This window comes from Hylobates moloch, unplaced genomic scaffold (assembly GCF_009828535.3).
Source record: "Hylobates moloch isolate HMO894 unplaced genomic scaffold, HMol_V3 SCAFFOLD_3, whole genome shotgun sequence".
NCBI classification, from domain to species: domain Eukaryota; kingdom Metazoa; phylum Chordata; class Mammalia; order Primates; family Hylobatidae; genus Hylobates; species Hylobates moloch.
In genome coordinates this window covers 152,147,040-152,163,763 of record NW_026652278.1, presented here as the reverse complement: position 1 = coordinate 152,163,763, position 16,724 = coordinate 152,147,040, and the positions used below count along the sequence as shown (strand labels likewise).

The window sequence follows — 16,724 nt, the reverse complement described above, 5'->3', positions numbered from 1 at the left end:
TTTTATAGAAAACGAAAATCGTGTGCACTTACTTGAAGGCAAGAGAAAGAGCAGGCTGTCTGTTAAAGATAGTCATTTGGACAGTGAGTTTGTACTTAGATGGCTTTTGTATGTGGGGGTTGGGGTGCTCTGCACTCTAAACTTAATGGAGGGGTTTTGTGGGAGATTTGACTTTCCAGGAACATATTAAAGGATGGTGTGGGCAGGGGAAACTGATTCAGAGATACCTTGGGAAGGAAAGTGGAGGGATCAGGCTGAGTCTCCCAAAAAGGGCAAAGAAAATGGCAACTGTTTCCCCCTGGCCCAGATTCCCAGGTATATTATAGGCTTTGGTCACTGTTTCTGGAAAGAGAGGTGAAACGTGAGTGGACTTTTCTTTAGATTGTCCACCATCTAAAGCACAGCTTTACTGACAGTGAAGAGGGGTTGTAAAAGCTTTCATTTATCCTTGAAATACCTACTGAGCAAGGAACTATGGAAAACAAAGTCCAGCCCAGACAAATTCTGTGCTTGTCAAGATTATAGCATGACACAGTAAAAATGCTTATGTTAGAAAGTGAGCTCATACTGCACACGGAGAAATAACATGGAAGTGGAACAGTGGGAAAACTTATTTCCAGCTGGAAATGACCTCTAAGATGGGTTTTGTGGGACAAGTAGACACATAGAAGTAAGGAAGCAAAACACAAAGAAAAAAGATCGGAGACAAAGGCTCAGAAATGGAAAACCTCCAGGCATGTATGAGGAACAGCTGCTAGTTTGGTTAAGCAGAGGAGAAAACTGGATGTGGTCCATGAGAATTTCCCTAAAAATGGGAAATAAAGCACATTTCATCTCCAGTCTGTCTGTGGTTAAAGCTTTCTAAACACATTGAAACTACTGCTTAATATAATAGTTTACAGCAAAAATCCTTTTGAATTTGGAGAACTGCAAGATGTCTCGCTCATATTCCAAATCCTTTCTGCAAATTCCCAATAAAGAGACATAAGTTACTGTCTTCCACAGCAGGGATTCTCAACCTCAGCACTATGGACATTATGAACTGAATAATTCTTTGTTGGAAGGTGCTGTCCTGTGCATTGTAGTACATCTAGCAGCATCCCTGGCCTCTAATAAAAGTCAGTAGCACCCCACTCCAGGTACAACAATCAACAATGTCTCTAGACATTGCTAAGTGTCCCCCAGAGAACAAAACTGCCCCCAGTGGTGAACCTATGGTCTACACTGAGTCAGTGTTTCAGATGATTGTTCTCCTTGCATAGATGAAGACAGCTAAGTAGGAACTTAAGAAAAAAAAAAAAAAAAAGCCCTTCTATATTCCAAATGCATGGACTCTCTGCATAGAGAATAATTTAGCTCTTTTTATTTCTACCATTTGATGCCACCATGTTACTTAGCATATAGGAAAAATGGACACAGGAGTCCAGCCATGTATAAATGTGTGCTGCCACTTATCTGGGACTATTAGAATCATCACATACTCCTGATTATTCTTCAGAACTCCTTAAATCACTTATGAAGACTTTGCCTTGGAGTATTTTTAAATAAAAATAGAAAGTTAACTGCTATTTCCATGCAATACACAATTCAAATTTCAACACTATCAAAGATTACTAGGCCAAGATCATTGGGTAATAATCTCACCTTTGGCATGAAATAGCAAAAGGGGGAGAAGAGAGAATTGAAATAGATCGTCTTTAAAGGCCTTTGAACTCTGAATTTTTAGTTCAGTTATTTTGCTGGAACACCAGAAAAATCAAGAACAAAACAATTTTTATTGTATCAGCCTGATATTTTCTTTAAAAACTTTTTTATAAGAAAAATGATTCTTTTATATACTCCCCTCAATTTTTTTTCCAAAAATGAATAATATATGTAGGAATACCTAGAATATGTTAAAACTGTGGAATGTATGTTTCATTATGAATGACACTGTGAAATCTTTAGATGAGGAACTAGTGCTGTCGAAGTAGAACAACATTTTTTAAAAGTTGCACTAATGGTCAAAAATTATTATTACTACTTTAAAGTATTATATTTGTCTATAAGTTACTTGGGAAATTTATAAATAAGTATAAAGCAATTCATCTGATAATTTTATGTAATTATTTCTGTATTTTTTATCCTAAAATGAAAATGTTTCTGAAGAGTATTGGAATACATGATGTAGTACCACTATTATCACTAGATAACAACAGTGCTATTATCGAACACGTGTTGGTTGCAAATGCGTCTGTATAAATAAATCAAATCCAGGTAGCATTCTTTTATTTTGAAAATCCTATCCTTAAGATCAAAGAAGTCTATAGGAGAAAGGGACCATGGAAACATTTATATATGACTAACAGACACTGATCAATGATAAATGCCTGGTATAGTCCATTTTTGGACTCTAAAGTTTCTAAAATCAAAGGTCTGTTTTCTTGACGATTTGTTTTCTAACATCTTTTAGCATCTTCTCTTAAGTAAATATATTGATAATTGAATTTGTTCCTTCAAAGAGTTTAACTCCATGATACACTAATTAATTTTTTTAAATAGTGGCTTGGGTAGGGAGAGACATGAAACCATTAGTCTTTCTCCTAGTTTTATTAAGTTCAGAGTTACTCTATTTTACTCCAAACAACAGCATTTAATTAGTTAACATTAATAGGGTTTCTCCTGGACTACGATGTAGGGAATTTGCAATATTGTGAAAAAGCATCTTCTTCCTCTGGGCCAGATGGCAAAAAGGTTTTTTCTCATGCCAACTCCAGAAGTTGACCTAGATTGTGGTGTTGGGAACCATGAAGCTATCATAGGGATTAGCAGGAAAGAGTGTTGGTAGTAATTAGGGAACAAATGCTGTGTTTGCCAACCTCATGACAGATTGCACCTTTTTCTCCCTGGAGTGGATTCTGAAAGATTAGTAGAAGTTTACTGTAAAGAGCGCGGCACTCTAGACAGAGGAATAGCATGTGCTAAAGCTTGAACCTATATTAGGATGTGCAATGTTTGGAAAACAGCTACCCAGATAGGACTTTGGATAAAGTTTACTAAGAAAGGCACTGGATGAGAGAAATCAGGCAGCTGAGGATGACGATAAAATAAATAGAGGTATAGGTCATGAGCATTTATTGTGCAGGACTGCAGCAAATTTTAGGCCCAATAAACTCCCTTGGGCATGGCTAAAAAGAAATGGAGTGTTTTTGTGCAATAGTTTCCATAAATATATCATGCATACATTACCAATTTCCAAATACTTAAATGCTCAAGAACCCATCTCTTACTCGAAGAAATTCTATAAACTGACCTACACAAAGAGATGAATTCATGGAACTAATCTCAAGTAAGGAGCTAATATATATAAATATATATATATAAATCTATTATATATAAAAGACTATTTTTAGAGCAGATTTAGGTTAACAGAAAAATTACAAAGAAGGTAAAGAGAGAGTTCCCACATACCACCCTGCACATACACAAGGTTTCTCCTGTTATTAACATCTTGCCTCAACATGGTACATTTGTTACCACTGAGGAGCCAATATTCTTACATTATTATTAAAGTCCATAGTTACATTGGGGTTCACTCTTTGTGTTGTACAGTTCTATGAGTTTGGAAAAACATGTAATGTCCTGTGTCCACCGTTACAGAATCATACAGAATGGTGCTGCCGCCTTAAAAATTCCCTGTGTTCCACCTATTCATCCCTTCCTTTCTCCCCCTAAACTGTTGGCAAACACTGATCCTACTATCTCCAGTTTTGCCTTTTCTAGAATGTCATACAGTTGGAATCACGCCATATGTAGCTTTTTCAGACTGACCTCTTTCATTTAGCAATATGCATTTAAGGTTCCTTTGTGTCCTTTTGTAGCTTGATAGCTCATTTCTTTTTAATTACTAAATAATACTCCATTACATGGATGTATCACAGTTTATTCATTCACAGATTGAAAGACAACTTGGTATTTCCAGCTTTGAACAAATATGAATAAAGCTGCTACAAACATTTGTGTGCAGGTTTTTGTGTGAACATAAGTTTTTGTTCATTTGAATAAGTATAATGTATCATTTGAAAAGCTTGTGGTTACCACTGTAAAAAACTGCCAGACTGTCTTCCAAAGTGACTGTACCATTTTGCATACGTATCAGCAATGAATGAGAATTCCTGCTTGTCGTTCCACATCTTTTCCAACGTTCAGTGTTTTCAGTGTTCTTTTTTAAAACTTTAGCCATTCTAATAGGTATATAATATCTTGTTTAAATGTGCAATTCTGTAATCACATATATTGATAATCTTACCATCTGTTTATCTTCATTGATGACATATCTGTTCAAATCTTTGGCTCATTTTGTAATTAGGTTATTTTCTTATCATCGAATGTTAACAGTTCTTTGTATATTTTGGATACAAATCCCTTTTTCAGAGTATGTTTTGCAGATATTTTTTCCTGTGGCTTGTCTTTTCATTCTCTTAACAGTGACTTCCTCAGAGCAAAAGGTTTTAGTTTTAATAAAGTCCAATTGATCAATTTTTCTCTTCATAGATCATACTTTGGTCACCTAAATTTTCTTATCTTTTAGAAGCTGTATAGTTTCACAGTTTACATTTAGTTCTATAATCCATTTTGAGTTAATTTTTGTGAAAAATGTAAGGTCTGTTTACAGACTCATTTATTTGCATGCAGATATTGTTATACCAGCACCCATTTGTTAAAAAGACTATCCCTTCTCCATTGAATTGCCTTTGCTCCTTTGTTAAAGATCAGTTTCCTATATTTGTATCAGTCTATTTCTGGGCTATTCTGTTTCACTGATTTATTTATTTATTCTTTCATTGATATCACACTGTCTTGATCACCATAGTGGTGGTAATCAAGGATAGTGTCAGTTTTCAAAAACTTTATTCTTCCACTTCAATATTGTGTTGGCTATTCTGGTCTTTTGCTCTCCATATACACTTTAGAATCAGTTTGTCAATATCCATAAAATAACTTGCTGGAATTTTGAATGGGATAGTATTGAATCTGTAGATCAAATTGGGAAGAATAGATATCTTAATAATATTAAATCTCCCTACCCATAAATGTGGAACATCTTATCTCATTCAGATATTCTTTTATTTCCTTCATCATAGCTTTATAGTTTTTCTCACATAAATCTTGTACATATTATGTTAGGTTTACACCTAAGGTTTTTGTTGTTGTCATTGTTTTTGTTTTGTTGGCACAAATGTAAATGGGCTTATGTTTTTAATTTCAAATTCTGGTTGTTTATTGCTCTATATATAGGAAAGCAATTGACTTTTTGTAAAACTTTGTATCCTGCAACATTGTCATAATCACCTATTTAAAAAAACAAAACAATCAATTCTTTGAGATTTTATACACAGACAAGCATATCATTTGTGAACAAAGATAGTTTTATTTATTCTTTCCCAATCATCTTTTATTATTCTTGTTTTATTGCATTAGCTAAGACTTCCAGTGTGATGCTGAATAGGCATGGTAAGAAGGAACATCCTTGTCTTCTTCCTGATCTTAAGGGAAAAGCATCTAGTTTCTTAGCATTATGTCAGCTATAGGTTTTCTATGTTCTTTATCCCATTAAGGAAATTCCCTTCCGTTCCTAGTTTTTATCATGATTGAGTGTCGTATTTTGTCAAATGTGTTTTCTGCACTTATTGATATATTCACATTTTTCTTTAGCTAATTGATGTGATTACATTGATTTCTGAAAGTTGAACAAACTTTGCATACCTAGAATAAATCTCTATTGACTGTAGTGGTGTAATTGTTTTTATACATTGTGGAATTCAATTTGCTAATATTTTGTTGAGAATTTTTGTATCTGTTCATGAGAGATACTGGCCTATAACTTTTCTTCATAGTAATTGTCTTTGCCGAAGCTGGTCTCACCCAATTAGTTAGGAAGTATTCTCTCTTCTATTTTCTGGAAAAGACTGTAGAACATTCATGTCATTTCTTCTTTAAATGTTTGGTAGAATCCACTAGTAAAACTATTTGAGCTTGGTGCTTTCTGCTCTGAAAGGTTATTGTTGATTTAATTTCTTTAATAGATCTAGGGATATTTAATTATCTGCCTATTAATTACACCTGCCACTGTAATGCTCTCTTATTTCTCCTGTGTGAGCTTTGGCCAATGATATTTTGAAGTATTATTTCCATTAGGATTAAGTAAATATTCAAGATGATGACTACTATGAGTTATTCAAGTCATAAAGAAGTCCTTGCATATTAGGAGTTAGAAAAAATTTACCTTTGCTACCGGTAAAGGTTCTAATAAATTTGATTGCATATATTTAATCTACTCAAAAACTAAGTTCAGATTTGATTGCTGAAAGAGGCATAGAAATTTATTTTAAATTGACAATGCCAAACAGAGTAACAAATTAATGAAACATCAACAACAGTGAGAGGCTTTTCATGTTTTCTTACAATCCCTTTTAAGATCAGAGAACATTTTTTCCCCAAAAATTTCAAAGGAAGAGTCAGAGCCAAAGCATTTTGAAAAGAAAAAGAGTAGGCCAGGCACGGTGGCTCACGCTTGTAATCCCAGCACTTTGGGAGGCCGAGGCGGGCGGATCACGAGGTCAGGAGATCGAGACCACGGTGAAACCCCGTCTCTACTAAAAATACAAAAAATTAGCCGGGCGTGGTGGCGGGCACCTGTAGTCCCAGCTACTTGGAGAGGCTGAGGCAGGAGAATGGCGTGAACCCGGGAGGCGGAGCTTGCAGTGGGCCGAGATCGCGCCACTGCACTCCAGCCTGGGTGACAGAGCGAGACTCCGTCTCAAAAAAAAAAAAAAAAAAAAAAAAGAAAAGAAAAAGAGTTTACTTGCAAAGGCTCAAGGGAGTCAGACTTCAGAAAAACTGGATAAGCAAGTGAAAAATATAACAGGTATTTAAAGAAAAATATAAAGAAGATTACCATGATTACTAAGTTTGCATTAATTTGTTCATGGAGAAAAAACAAAATCTTATTACATGATGGTCATAACCAGAAAGATCTTGCAACATGAGCTAAATAAAAGTCAAGAATAAAATGGTGTTTGTTGGGGATCTGGGAATATAATACTCAATGTTTCATTATTTTGGGACCAGAAATCGACAGGGTAACGCTGTTATTTTTGGTTAATCTTAGGGTACAAGGTGCTTCATCATGATGGAAATAGGGCATGATTTCTGCTTGCTTCCATAAGCATAAAGCAAACGTCACTACTACAAAATATAGATAGGATCTTTCTTATAACTCTATTCACTGTTATAAGTAAATAAAAATCCAAAGTCAAATCACAGACTCTCAATTACCGTGGTTTTTACACGTTTCTACCATCCCTTCCTGTTGCACCGTATTGAGCCATACTGAGCTATATTTTTCTACTTCACAACTTTTCACTTACAGGAAGACAGCTATTATCCCCCACACCATCCTAATGTGGGCAGGAGGACCACTTGACCCTCATATATTTAACACTCTTGACCCTCATATATTTAACATTCATAATTATGTATTACCTAAATACTGTTGTAGTCACTGAAATGCCTGTGAAATAATTTTTAAAACTATATTTACAAAAGAAAGCCTATTTCTAGTAATAGTGATGGAAATTAAGAGAAAATATAGACATCTATAAAAGTGTGATGGTTCTCAATAACAAAATATGATTTATGAAACAAATGGCTAAAATCCTAAATCTTTTGCATGTTTGTACTCAGGAATTCTCTCTCTGGTGAGATGTGGCAGCTTTTTCTTTCCTCTCCCTCTCACTCCTCCCCATCTCCCTTCTTCCTTTCTCCTTCCTTTTACATTTTAAAATAAATGAGGGTGGGAAGACCTGTACATACAAACCCATACATGTACCTATACCTCATCTTCTTAAAAGGATTTTAAACTCTGATTCTTCCATTATGCTCACCATCCTTCCTTAAAAGTTTAGCTATAAGGGATAAATGTCAGTGTCCAAATGTCCAAAATCTAACATATCTCATAATTGTGATAGGTACTTGATGCTAGGAGAAATAAGAGATTTGACAGTGATAGGTGAGAAAATGTCCTGATATACAATTTTGATAATACATGTAGGATACTCAAAAGGAATTAAGCCAATTCAGATTATAATTCTTTCTAGTTATGAACAATATATTCCTGTTAACATAAGCTAGAAGGCAAGCATGGGCTTTTGAAGGGGCATAGAAAAAAAAACTGACCAAATCCACTGAGGACAACTTGGTGATAACATTTTCTCTTTTTCATTTCAAAGGTGTCCTTGAATGGCCGTTTTGGACAAAACTGGTTGTGGTAGCCATTGGCTTCACAGGAGGTCTTGTCTTCATGTACGTACAGTGTAAAGTCTACGTTCAGTTGTGGCGCAGGCTGAAGGCCTATAACCGTGTGATCTTTGTACAAAATTGCCCAGACACTGCCAAAAAACTGGAGAAGAACTTCTCATGCAATGTAAACACAGACATCAAAGATGCTGTGGTAGTGCCTGTACCACAAACAGGTACAAATTCACTGCCATCTGCAGAGGGTGGCCCCCCTGAAGTTGTATCAGTTTGATGGAACCTGTTGAGAGTTTCTTCACCGAAGAATATCTTTCTAGCCCTCAGCCACTACAAATGACAGAAGTGATCTTGAATTATTTACTCCCTTCAGCTCCTCCTTTCTCCTACTGACACATTTTTCCTGACTTTGTTCAAAGAGGAAAGGAGAAAAACACACCAAATGCCCAGGAGCCCATGAAGTAATAGCGTAAAGTATGTATGGAAATGTGAAGTTTGCAAGAGAATGATTTCTAAGACAATTAAGAACTACTGGGGCAATGAATGCTTTTAGGCAGTAATCAAAGATTAAATGGACCCATGATACTCTTCACAGTTAACAGGGGAAAAGTTCAAGAATACAGACTTGAATTGCAATGTGTATTACTTCTAGGGCCTTGTAATGTTAACTGTCTCATCTGGAAATAACTAACATATTTGGTTTTAAGCCTGAAATTGTCTGCATTATCCCTAAGTCATATTGGAAGTGAACTTGGAGGATGCATATTTTGATATGCTTTGACAGCTAACAGGTTTTTATGGTTTAGTGGAGTCTGGTTATTTTGACAGATGCATGTTTTTTAAATAGATGCAATATACATTTGAAGACATTGATATTTGGAATTATGTTTAAGTCATGCAAAAGATTTTCAGAAAATGTTCGGATATAATTAGCTCTGTTAAATACCCACAGAACTCAGTTATCAGGTCTTATATTTTTATCTGGTTCCTCTAATACCGTGCTGTCCAATAGAAACACAACAGCCACAAATGCAGGCCACAGATGCAAATATTTAACTTCCCAGTAGCCCCATTTTAAAAAGTAAAAATAAATGTTAAAATGAATTTTGATTTTTTAAAAAGTTAACACTATATATGTTATTTCAACATGTCATCAATATAAAAATTGATTGACAGTTTTTACATCTGTTTCTTGAACCAAGTTTTCAAAATCCAGTTGGTAATTTAAAAGCACACTTCAACTTGAATTAACTATATTGGATAGCACAGCCGTAAAATTAGAGACTAAGCTTCTGCTTTATTTAACAGTTGAATATTTCAAAACAGTTTAATTCATTATTTTATTTCAAAGTCTCACAAAAGTTATGATTTTTAAAAGCATTAAATTAAATTAAGTGTCCTCATTTTAAAGTCAGATGAAGTTCACATCTCTAAAGAGTAAAAATCCAAAAGTATAGAAAGATAAAACAATCTGCCTGTAGCAAAGTTGTGAAATTAATTTCTTACTATGAAGTACTTACAATAGGGGAATAAAATTACCTATTTTTGTTATTAAATCAAATGTGTAAGGCTTATTTCATCCATGAGGTGTCAACTTGACAGATGATGAGTAATTATGACTAAGAATCTAGCCCTTACTTTTAAAAGCTGACAGGATTTCCCTTGCTCAGTTAGAAAGCAAAAATATTCAACAGATTCTGTGATAAGTAATTAATTGTTCAGGTTTGACAGTTGATTATTGTGTTCTTTGCATATTCATGTAAAACTGATTGATGATGTGTGAATGACATTGCAGTGAGCTAGATTAATGATGATTATAGATATAGTAGCCTGTCAAAGAAAGACATCCTACATTAAAAAAGGTGACTTATTTTTGTTAGCTGTCATTATTTATTAACATGAAAAGGCAATGATGGCCATAAGAACCAAAGCATGAGTATCACATTGCACAAATCTGGGTATCACATGGATGCACTTTGTAATTATCAGTGTGCTTGCTCTTCACAGAACATAGGAAAAACGAAAAAAACAAAAAAACCTTTAAATGAGGAGAAAGATGGTATGAATATTAGTAGTGGCTGACACTGAGTCCAAATAGTCTTGATTACTAGAAATAAACAAAAGGTAAACAATGTCAGTTTTGTGTGTGTGTATGGCGTGTGTGTATTCATGTATATATGCGGGGAAAACGTTAAGGTATTCAGTCAGGAAACAAAAGGTTTAAAACTCATCTTTCTTAAAACTTGTTATAAGCATAGGGAAAACAAAGTTGAGGTAACTAAACTGAACCAAAAATTCTGTATAAATAAGGATATAAGTAATGTTTTAAAAAACAGTGGACCTTAAACAAATTAAACCGTATATTAAATTCCTCTTAAATGCCCATTTTAAATATTTAAGATAAATACATTTATGAATAACAAATCTGTGGGTGATTTAACCATGGCACCATATCCAAGGGATTAACCTTAATGCAATTTTCCTGTTAACTGTCCTAAGCTTTTTACTAATCCATCTTCCCTGTGGGTTAGTAATGGCAACATGCTGCTTATAGATATTCCCGGGGAAAAACATCTAGACATCAGCAAACAAAGAAATGTTGATTTCTCTTTTGTTTGCTCTGAAAGTAAAATAATTATTTACTTTAATTAACATGGAAAATATTGTTTAAATTCTGTACGAACCTAAACAAGGTATGTTGCAGGGCTGATTTCACAGTGGAGGATGATTGGCTAAAATAAAGCCTCACTTATTAAGGGCTACACTTAACACTAAGAAAATATGTCTAGAATAAAAAGCAAAGGTAAGCATTATTGTATTAATAGTAAAAGAGGACATGGGATTTTAAAACTATACCTAAATTCTTGCAATTAACTTTTATGGGCTTGGACATTGTTGAAATGAGAAAATAATATAGTTTCCTGGCAGGTTAAAAGTCAACACTTGATTTTGCTATTCTTCTGACTTTTTGAAACCCTGAAGTTCTGAATTTCAAGCTTTTAAGAAGCTTTTCAGCAATGGTTGTTTATGGTTCAAATATCTGAAATAACTACCTGCATTTAAAATCTAATGTTGATTATTTTCTTTTTACATTCTGTGTGGCAATGGAACATTTGCCCTTTCAAACAATAAAACGATTTAGTTTTGTGGCAGCACTTTTTTGTAGACTGACTATACCCTTCAAAAAGAAGAACTGCTCTACAGAATGCAAATTTTGAGGCATGTTTACCTGCTCATGGAAGAAATAAAACGGAATTGAAAAAAAAGGACTAAAATTGAAGACTGAAATTACAGTTGTGTTAAAAACCTTGGCTCTTTACAATCATGAATCTTCAGTATTATCAATACCATAAACCAGACATTGATGCTGTTAATTTTTTAAAGAACTATCACTCTTATCTTACAGGAGTAAAGATTAAATTGTAAAAGAAAGAAATTCCAATTTTTTAAAAAGTAAAGCCCAAAAGGCAATTAAGCTTAAGTACAAAAACAAAATAAAAATGAACAAAATCTAAACTAAAGTGAGCCCAACAACCTGAGATACAGCAGTGTGTAACCTGAAGGAAGATAGGTGTAGACTGAATGAGTCTTTCAAAACACCCCAGCATTAACTCTCACTCTGCGCTGCTTCTACACGTGATTATAGTTCCCAGAGAGACAACCTCATAGTTATATTTTATCTTGTTTTACAAAAGGTCCTTCGGTACTCTTTAAAACATCTATTCATTGGCAGGAAAATTAGCTCATTAGAGCAATGACACCATTAAGGGAAATTATAAGAGTCCTGGGGCTGAGGTGGGAAGATTCTTCCATCTGCCCCATATAGTTTACCCTTCCTTGCCTTGAAAATGAATATTTTAGAACAGAGTACAGCTCTTAAAAGTTATTAGTATCATTATTATTATAGTTGTTATATAATACTTTAATTAAGAAAGATGAAAACCTTTTTTCTTTCCTAAGTCAGCCCAATGGTGCTATTTTACATATCAACACAGTTGAAAGGAAGTACTGTTATTTTGGGCTGCAGTGTTTCCTCCACATCTAAAGAAAGCCCATTTTGAAATTGGATACTGCATTAAAACAAAGGAGGAAAAATTATTTTAACTGTGTGCAGTTTTTGAAATTAGGCATTTGTACTATTTTGGTTTTACATAATTCTCTTGCATTAACAATTTACTGTTTTGTGAATCATGTGTACTAAAGCAAATTAAGAAAAAGAAAATAATTATCTGTGAAAGACTTTGTATATTAAACAAGTGACGCAAACCTTGCTTGTGGTTTCCACACTTTTTGCCTAACAGACTGATATTTGTATTTGCAACGTCCAACCACGCATACATTTTTAAGATTTTACAAGGGTCTGAATATATAATTATTTTAAAGCAAACCTACGTTGACTAACTCATGACATGGTACAAATAAATAAATACACAAACAGAGGGAAACCAATGAAAATAAACTATGTGGACTTTCAAACCTGCTTTAAAAAAAGTTTAAGAGAAATCACGATGTAATCTAAAGAGGGATTTTCTCAAGAATAATTCTTGGATATAGAAAAATAAGAATATAACAGCATTTTTCTATTCAGAGATAATAGCGGATTCAGATGATTGCATGGATAATAAACATTAAAAGCAAGATATTAGAATCTAAGAGGTTTGGTGACAGCGAAAAACAAGGTCCTTTCCAAATGTCCAACTTCTAAGGACCTACAGGGCTTTCTACCAGTCTGCTAATTACATGAGCCAACTCTTCTGCCCAAAATCTGAACTTAACACCCTCCCTCACCACCAGAAATTATAGCAAACATTCCTAGATCATTAATCACTATCATTATGTATCCAGTGATCCTAAACTGGGTGCTGTGATAGCGATTACCAAGAGTAGCAAGGGTGTGGGAGTAGAGATGCTTTAGACAGAGCGGACACTTTTAAGCTCAGACCTAAAGGAAGAGAGAAAATTCAGTTATTGTCGGCCTTGCAAAAGCTCAGGGGAATGGCAACGCAGGCAGAGGGAATGGTAAGTACCAAAATCCCGAATGGGAAATGTCAAGCAAGGCTGATGGATTCGGCCAGTAGAGAAACAGGTCCTTGTAAGACTCTTTATTACAGTCATCCCCCGGCATGTGTGGAGGACTGGTCCCAGGACCTCCTTCGGATACCAGAATTCATGGATGCTGAAATCCCTGATACAAAAATGGTGTAGTATTTGCATATAACCTATGTATATCCTCTTGTATACTTAAAATCATTTCTGGATTACTTATAATACCTAATACTATGGAAATAGTCATTACAATGTATTGTTTAAAGAATAATGACAAGAAACAATTCTGCATGTTCAGTACATACTTTTTTTTCCGGACTATTTTTCATCTGTGGTTGGTTGGATCCAAGGATGCAGTACCCTTAGATAGGGAGGGTCAATTGTACTTACAGAGACAGTAAGATGCAAAGGTGCGGCCTTCTCATAGGTCTTGTCCTACAGAAAGACACAAACAGAAAAGGGGCCAGATGAGCTGATAGTGCTACATAACGGGAAGGGCACTCTGTTGCTGAGATGCTGAGTCCATGTGTTGCAGCTAAGTATTATATTAGATTGGTGCAAAAGTAATTGCAGTTTTTGCCATTAAAAGTACTTTAACAAAAAAAAGACAAAAACTGCAATTACTTTTGCACCAATCTTGAGTCATTAGTTTTATAGGCTGCAGCGTTATGCTACAGTGACTCGAGGTGGAGTCTCAGAGTTCATCAGAACCCAGGTGATGACAAATTGTCTCACTATCTCCTTCCCAGAAGATCAGGAGGCAAATGATATCCTCCATATCCCCATGTTCCGGGAAGATTACAGGACAGTCTTCCAAGGCTCAGTCAGGTCATCCGCAGCAGAACCCTGCCCAGCTGTGGATCAAGTGGACATACACAAGGCCATCAGGGTGCTGGCAAAAGGAGCAAGAACAGTGGCAAGAAGGCCAGTTAAGAAGCTACTGCACATAGGACAGGCAAGACATGGTGACTCTGGTAAGGATGAAAAGTAGAGATTGGGTGACACGGGCCAATTTGATTTTCACTTTGGAAGTGGAATCAGAAATACTCGCTAATTAAAGTATATTGAGGGAAGGCATAGAGGACAGAAAGTGAAAAATGAAGGATGATTTTATAGGCAGAATTCTGGCTTGAGAAATTGCGTGAAAAACTTAGATCAAGTTTCTGAGAAAATAAGGAGTGGGAAACAGAACATAAGTAGGAGTATTTGCCTTTGAAAGGAAAAAAAAAGATATATCCATTAAATCAAAAGAAACTGGTAATCTGTGTTTTCTCAAAGATGTATAAAAAGCCAAGGGTTGAACATTGAGAAGGCTAGTATTCAAGTCAAGCTAGAAAAACATATAAAAAAGTAGTAAAATAATTTTCTCAAAGTTAGAAAATGAACTTAGTAGGGGAACATAATAAGATCACTAAGCAGTACTGAGAATCCACTTGAGATTTGCAAACATCAGTATGAAAATGGTCTGTTTGATATTCTTCAGCAATGTTGAGCTGCCTGAGAACAGGCCTGAAGGAAACATAGCTGTTACTTGGTTTGGGTTCTGAAAGCGAAATAACTACAGTCAGAGGCAAAGGAATTGAGGGTATATGCAAGGAAGCAACTATGAACTTGAAGCTAAGCTCAATAAGACATGATGCATAATGAGAGTGAGGTCAAAGTACAGAACTTCAGCAATGAAGAGGGGTGGTGACAGTGAATGGAGAGTGGAATACTCAAAATCAGGTCTACAGAGTGGAAGTGCTGATAAGGATCCAGGTGTGACCACTGAGAGGCCTCTGATGGGACGGAGAAAAAGACTGGAAAACTTAAAACTCATACTGTTGTTATATTTGTTAGCCACTATTTGTTATCCACAAGGAATCACTAAAATGATTGCTACAGGGGAGAAGAAAACTAGGCCACGAGCTAAAGTATTCTACGAATGGGCAAAAGGTTCTTCTGGGAGGTAAGATAGTAAGGAAAGAAGGCAAGAACAGAACTTCAAAGACTTAAGGGAGAAATTATTCTGAAGTGGCAGTAGAGCAAAAAGGACACCTACCCAATCTCCTGCCCCTGAAGCACATGGAAAATAAGAATAGAAAAAAGCTTCTATTTGAGGTAAGCAAGGTCCTGAAGGGACACCTCTGTCAGTAATTACGGCAAGGAAGCAACTAGGATATTAGGGAAAAAGACTACAGATGTGAGTCAGCTGCTCTGAACTTGGAAATGTATCATTAACTTATGTCCATGGAAGTTCAGCTCATTGGTTTAGACAAGGGGTCAGCCAATTATGACAAGCAAGTCAATCCCCTAGCCTATTTTGTATGGCCATTAATTAAGAATGGTTTTTATATTATTATTTTACTTATTTATTTTTTGAGACAGGGTCTCACTCTGTCACCCAGGTTGGAGTGGAGTGGCACAATCTAAGCTCACTGCAGCCTCTGACTCCTGGGTTCAAGCAATTCTCCCGCCTCAGCCTCCCCAGTAGCTGGGATTACAGGCATGTGCCACCACACCCAGCAAATTTTTGTATTTTTAGTAGAGATGGGGTTTCACCATGTTGGCTAGGCTGGTCTCGAACTCCTGACCTCAAGTGATCCACCTGCCTCGGCCTCCCAAAGTGCTGGGATTACAGGCGTGAGCCACCGCACCCAGCCAGTTTTTAGATTTTTAAAGGGCGGCAAACAACACACATATGCACACGAATATGCAACAGAAACTACACTTGGCCTATAATGCCTAATATATTAATATTTACTTTCTGGCCTTTTACAAAGAAAAAGTTTGCCAGTCCCTAGTTTACAAAAATAAGTTACCTTTACTTTGTTCCATGGCCATGAACTATAAGACGTCTTACAAAAATATGCCACTGACTTAAAAGTGGTCTAGATGAAGGGAGCACAAGTTATCATCCCAGAAAGAACATGTTCAACAGGCAAGGAGTAAGAACATCTTAAGCATCACTCTAAAGACAAGTTATCTCTGAGGCTGCTTTGATCCAACTAGGAGTGACATGATTATTGCGGTCCTAAATGTTATATGCATTCATTAAACAAATACTTACCTATTCTAGTTTCCCAGCAGTGTAACTTGTTAGTTGTAATCTTTGCTTTGACAACACAGGGGAAACTAGAAACAAATGTTTAAGAAGGAGGACAATCTGTCATTTTTCACAAGTTATTCATCTAACAGTAGGGGCTTTTAAGTGTCAGTCCAGATAAAGCAGTTCTTATTCTCTTTAATGCAATTTATGACTCAGTTTTTACAACCATTTTAAGACTATGAGGCAAAAGCGAGGGGAGGAAACTTTCAGACATTAACTACTCATGTAATCCTAAAACCACACTTTTACACAGATTACTAACTAATCAACATAAGTTACTATAAAAAAAATTAGGATT

At 35.5% G+C, this 16,724-nt stretch overlaps 1 protein-coding gene across 3 annotated transcripts in view; it reads left to right on the top strand.

Moving 5' to 3' along the window:
* The window catches only part of MARCHF1 (membrane associated ring-CH-type finger 1), an 879,756-nt gene extending 869,327 nt beyond the window's left edge, over window positions 1-10,429 (top strand). For 2 of the 3 annotated variants that reach the window (XM_058436859.1, XM_032148774.2), the window contains one exon: window positions 8,271-10,429. In XM_058436859.1, the coding sequence (XP_058292842.1) occupies window positions 8,271-8,569 (299 nt within the window). In that variant the 3' untranslated portion in view covers window positions 8,570-10,429. The remainder of the gene's footprint in view (window positions 1-8,270) is intronic. The other variant, XM_058436860.1, reaches the window with a different exon arrangement.
* Window positions 10,430-16,724: the final 6,295 nt, after the last annotated feature.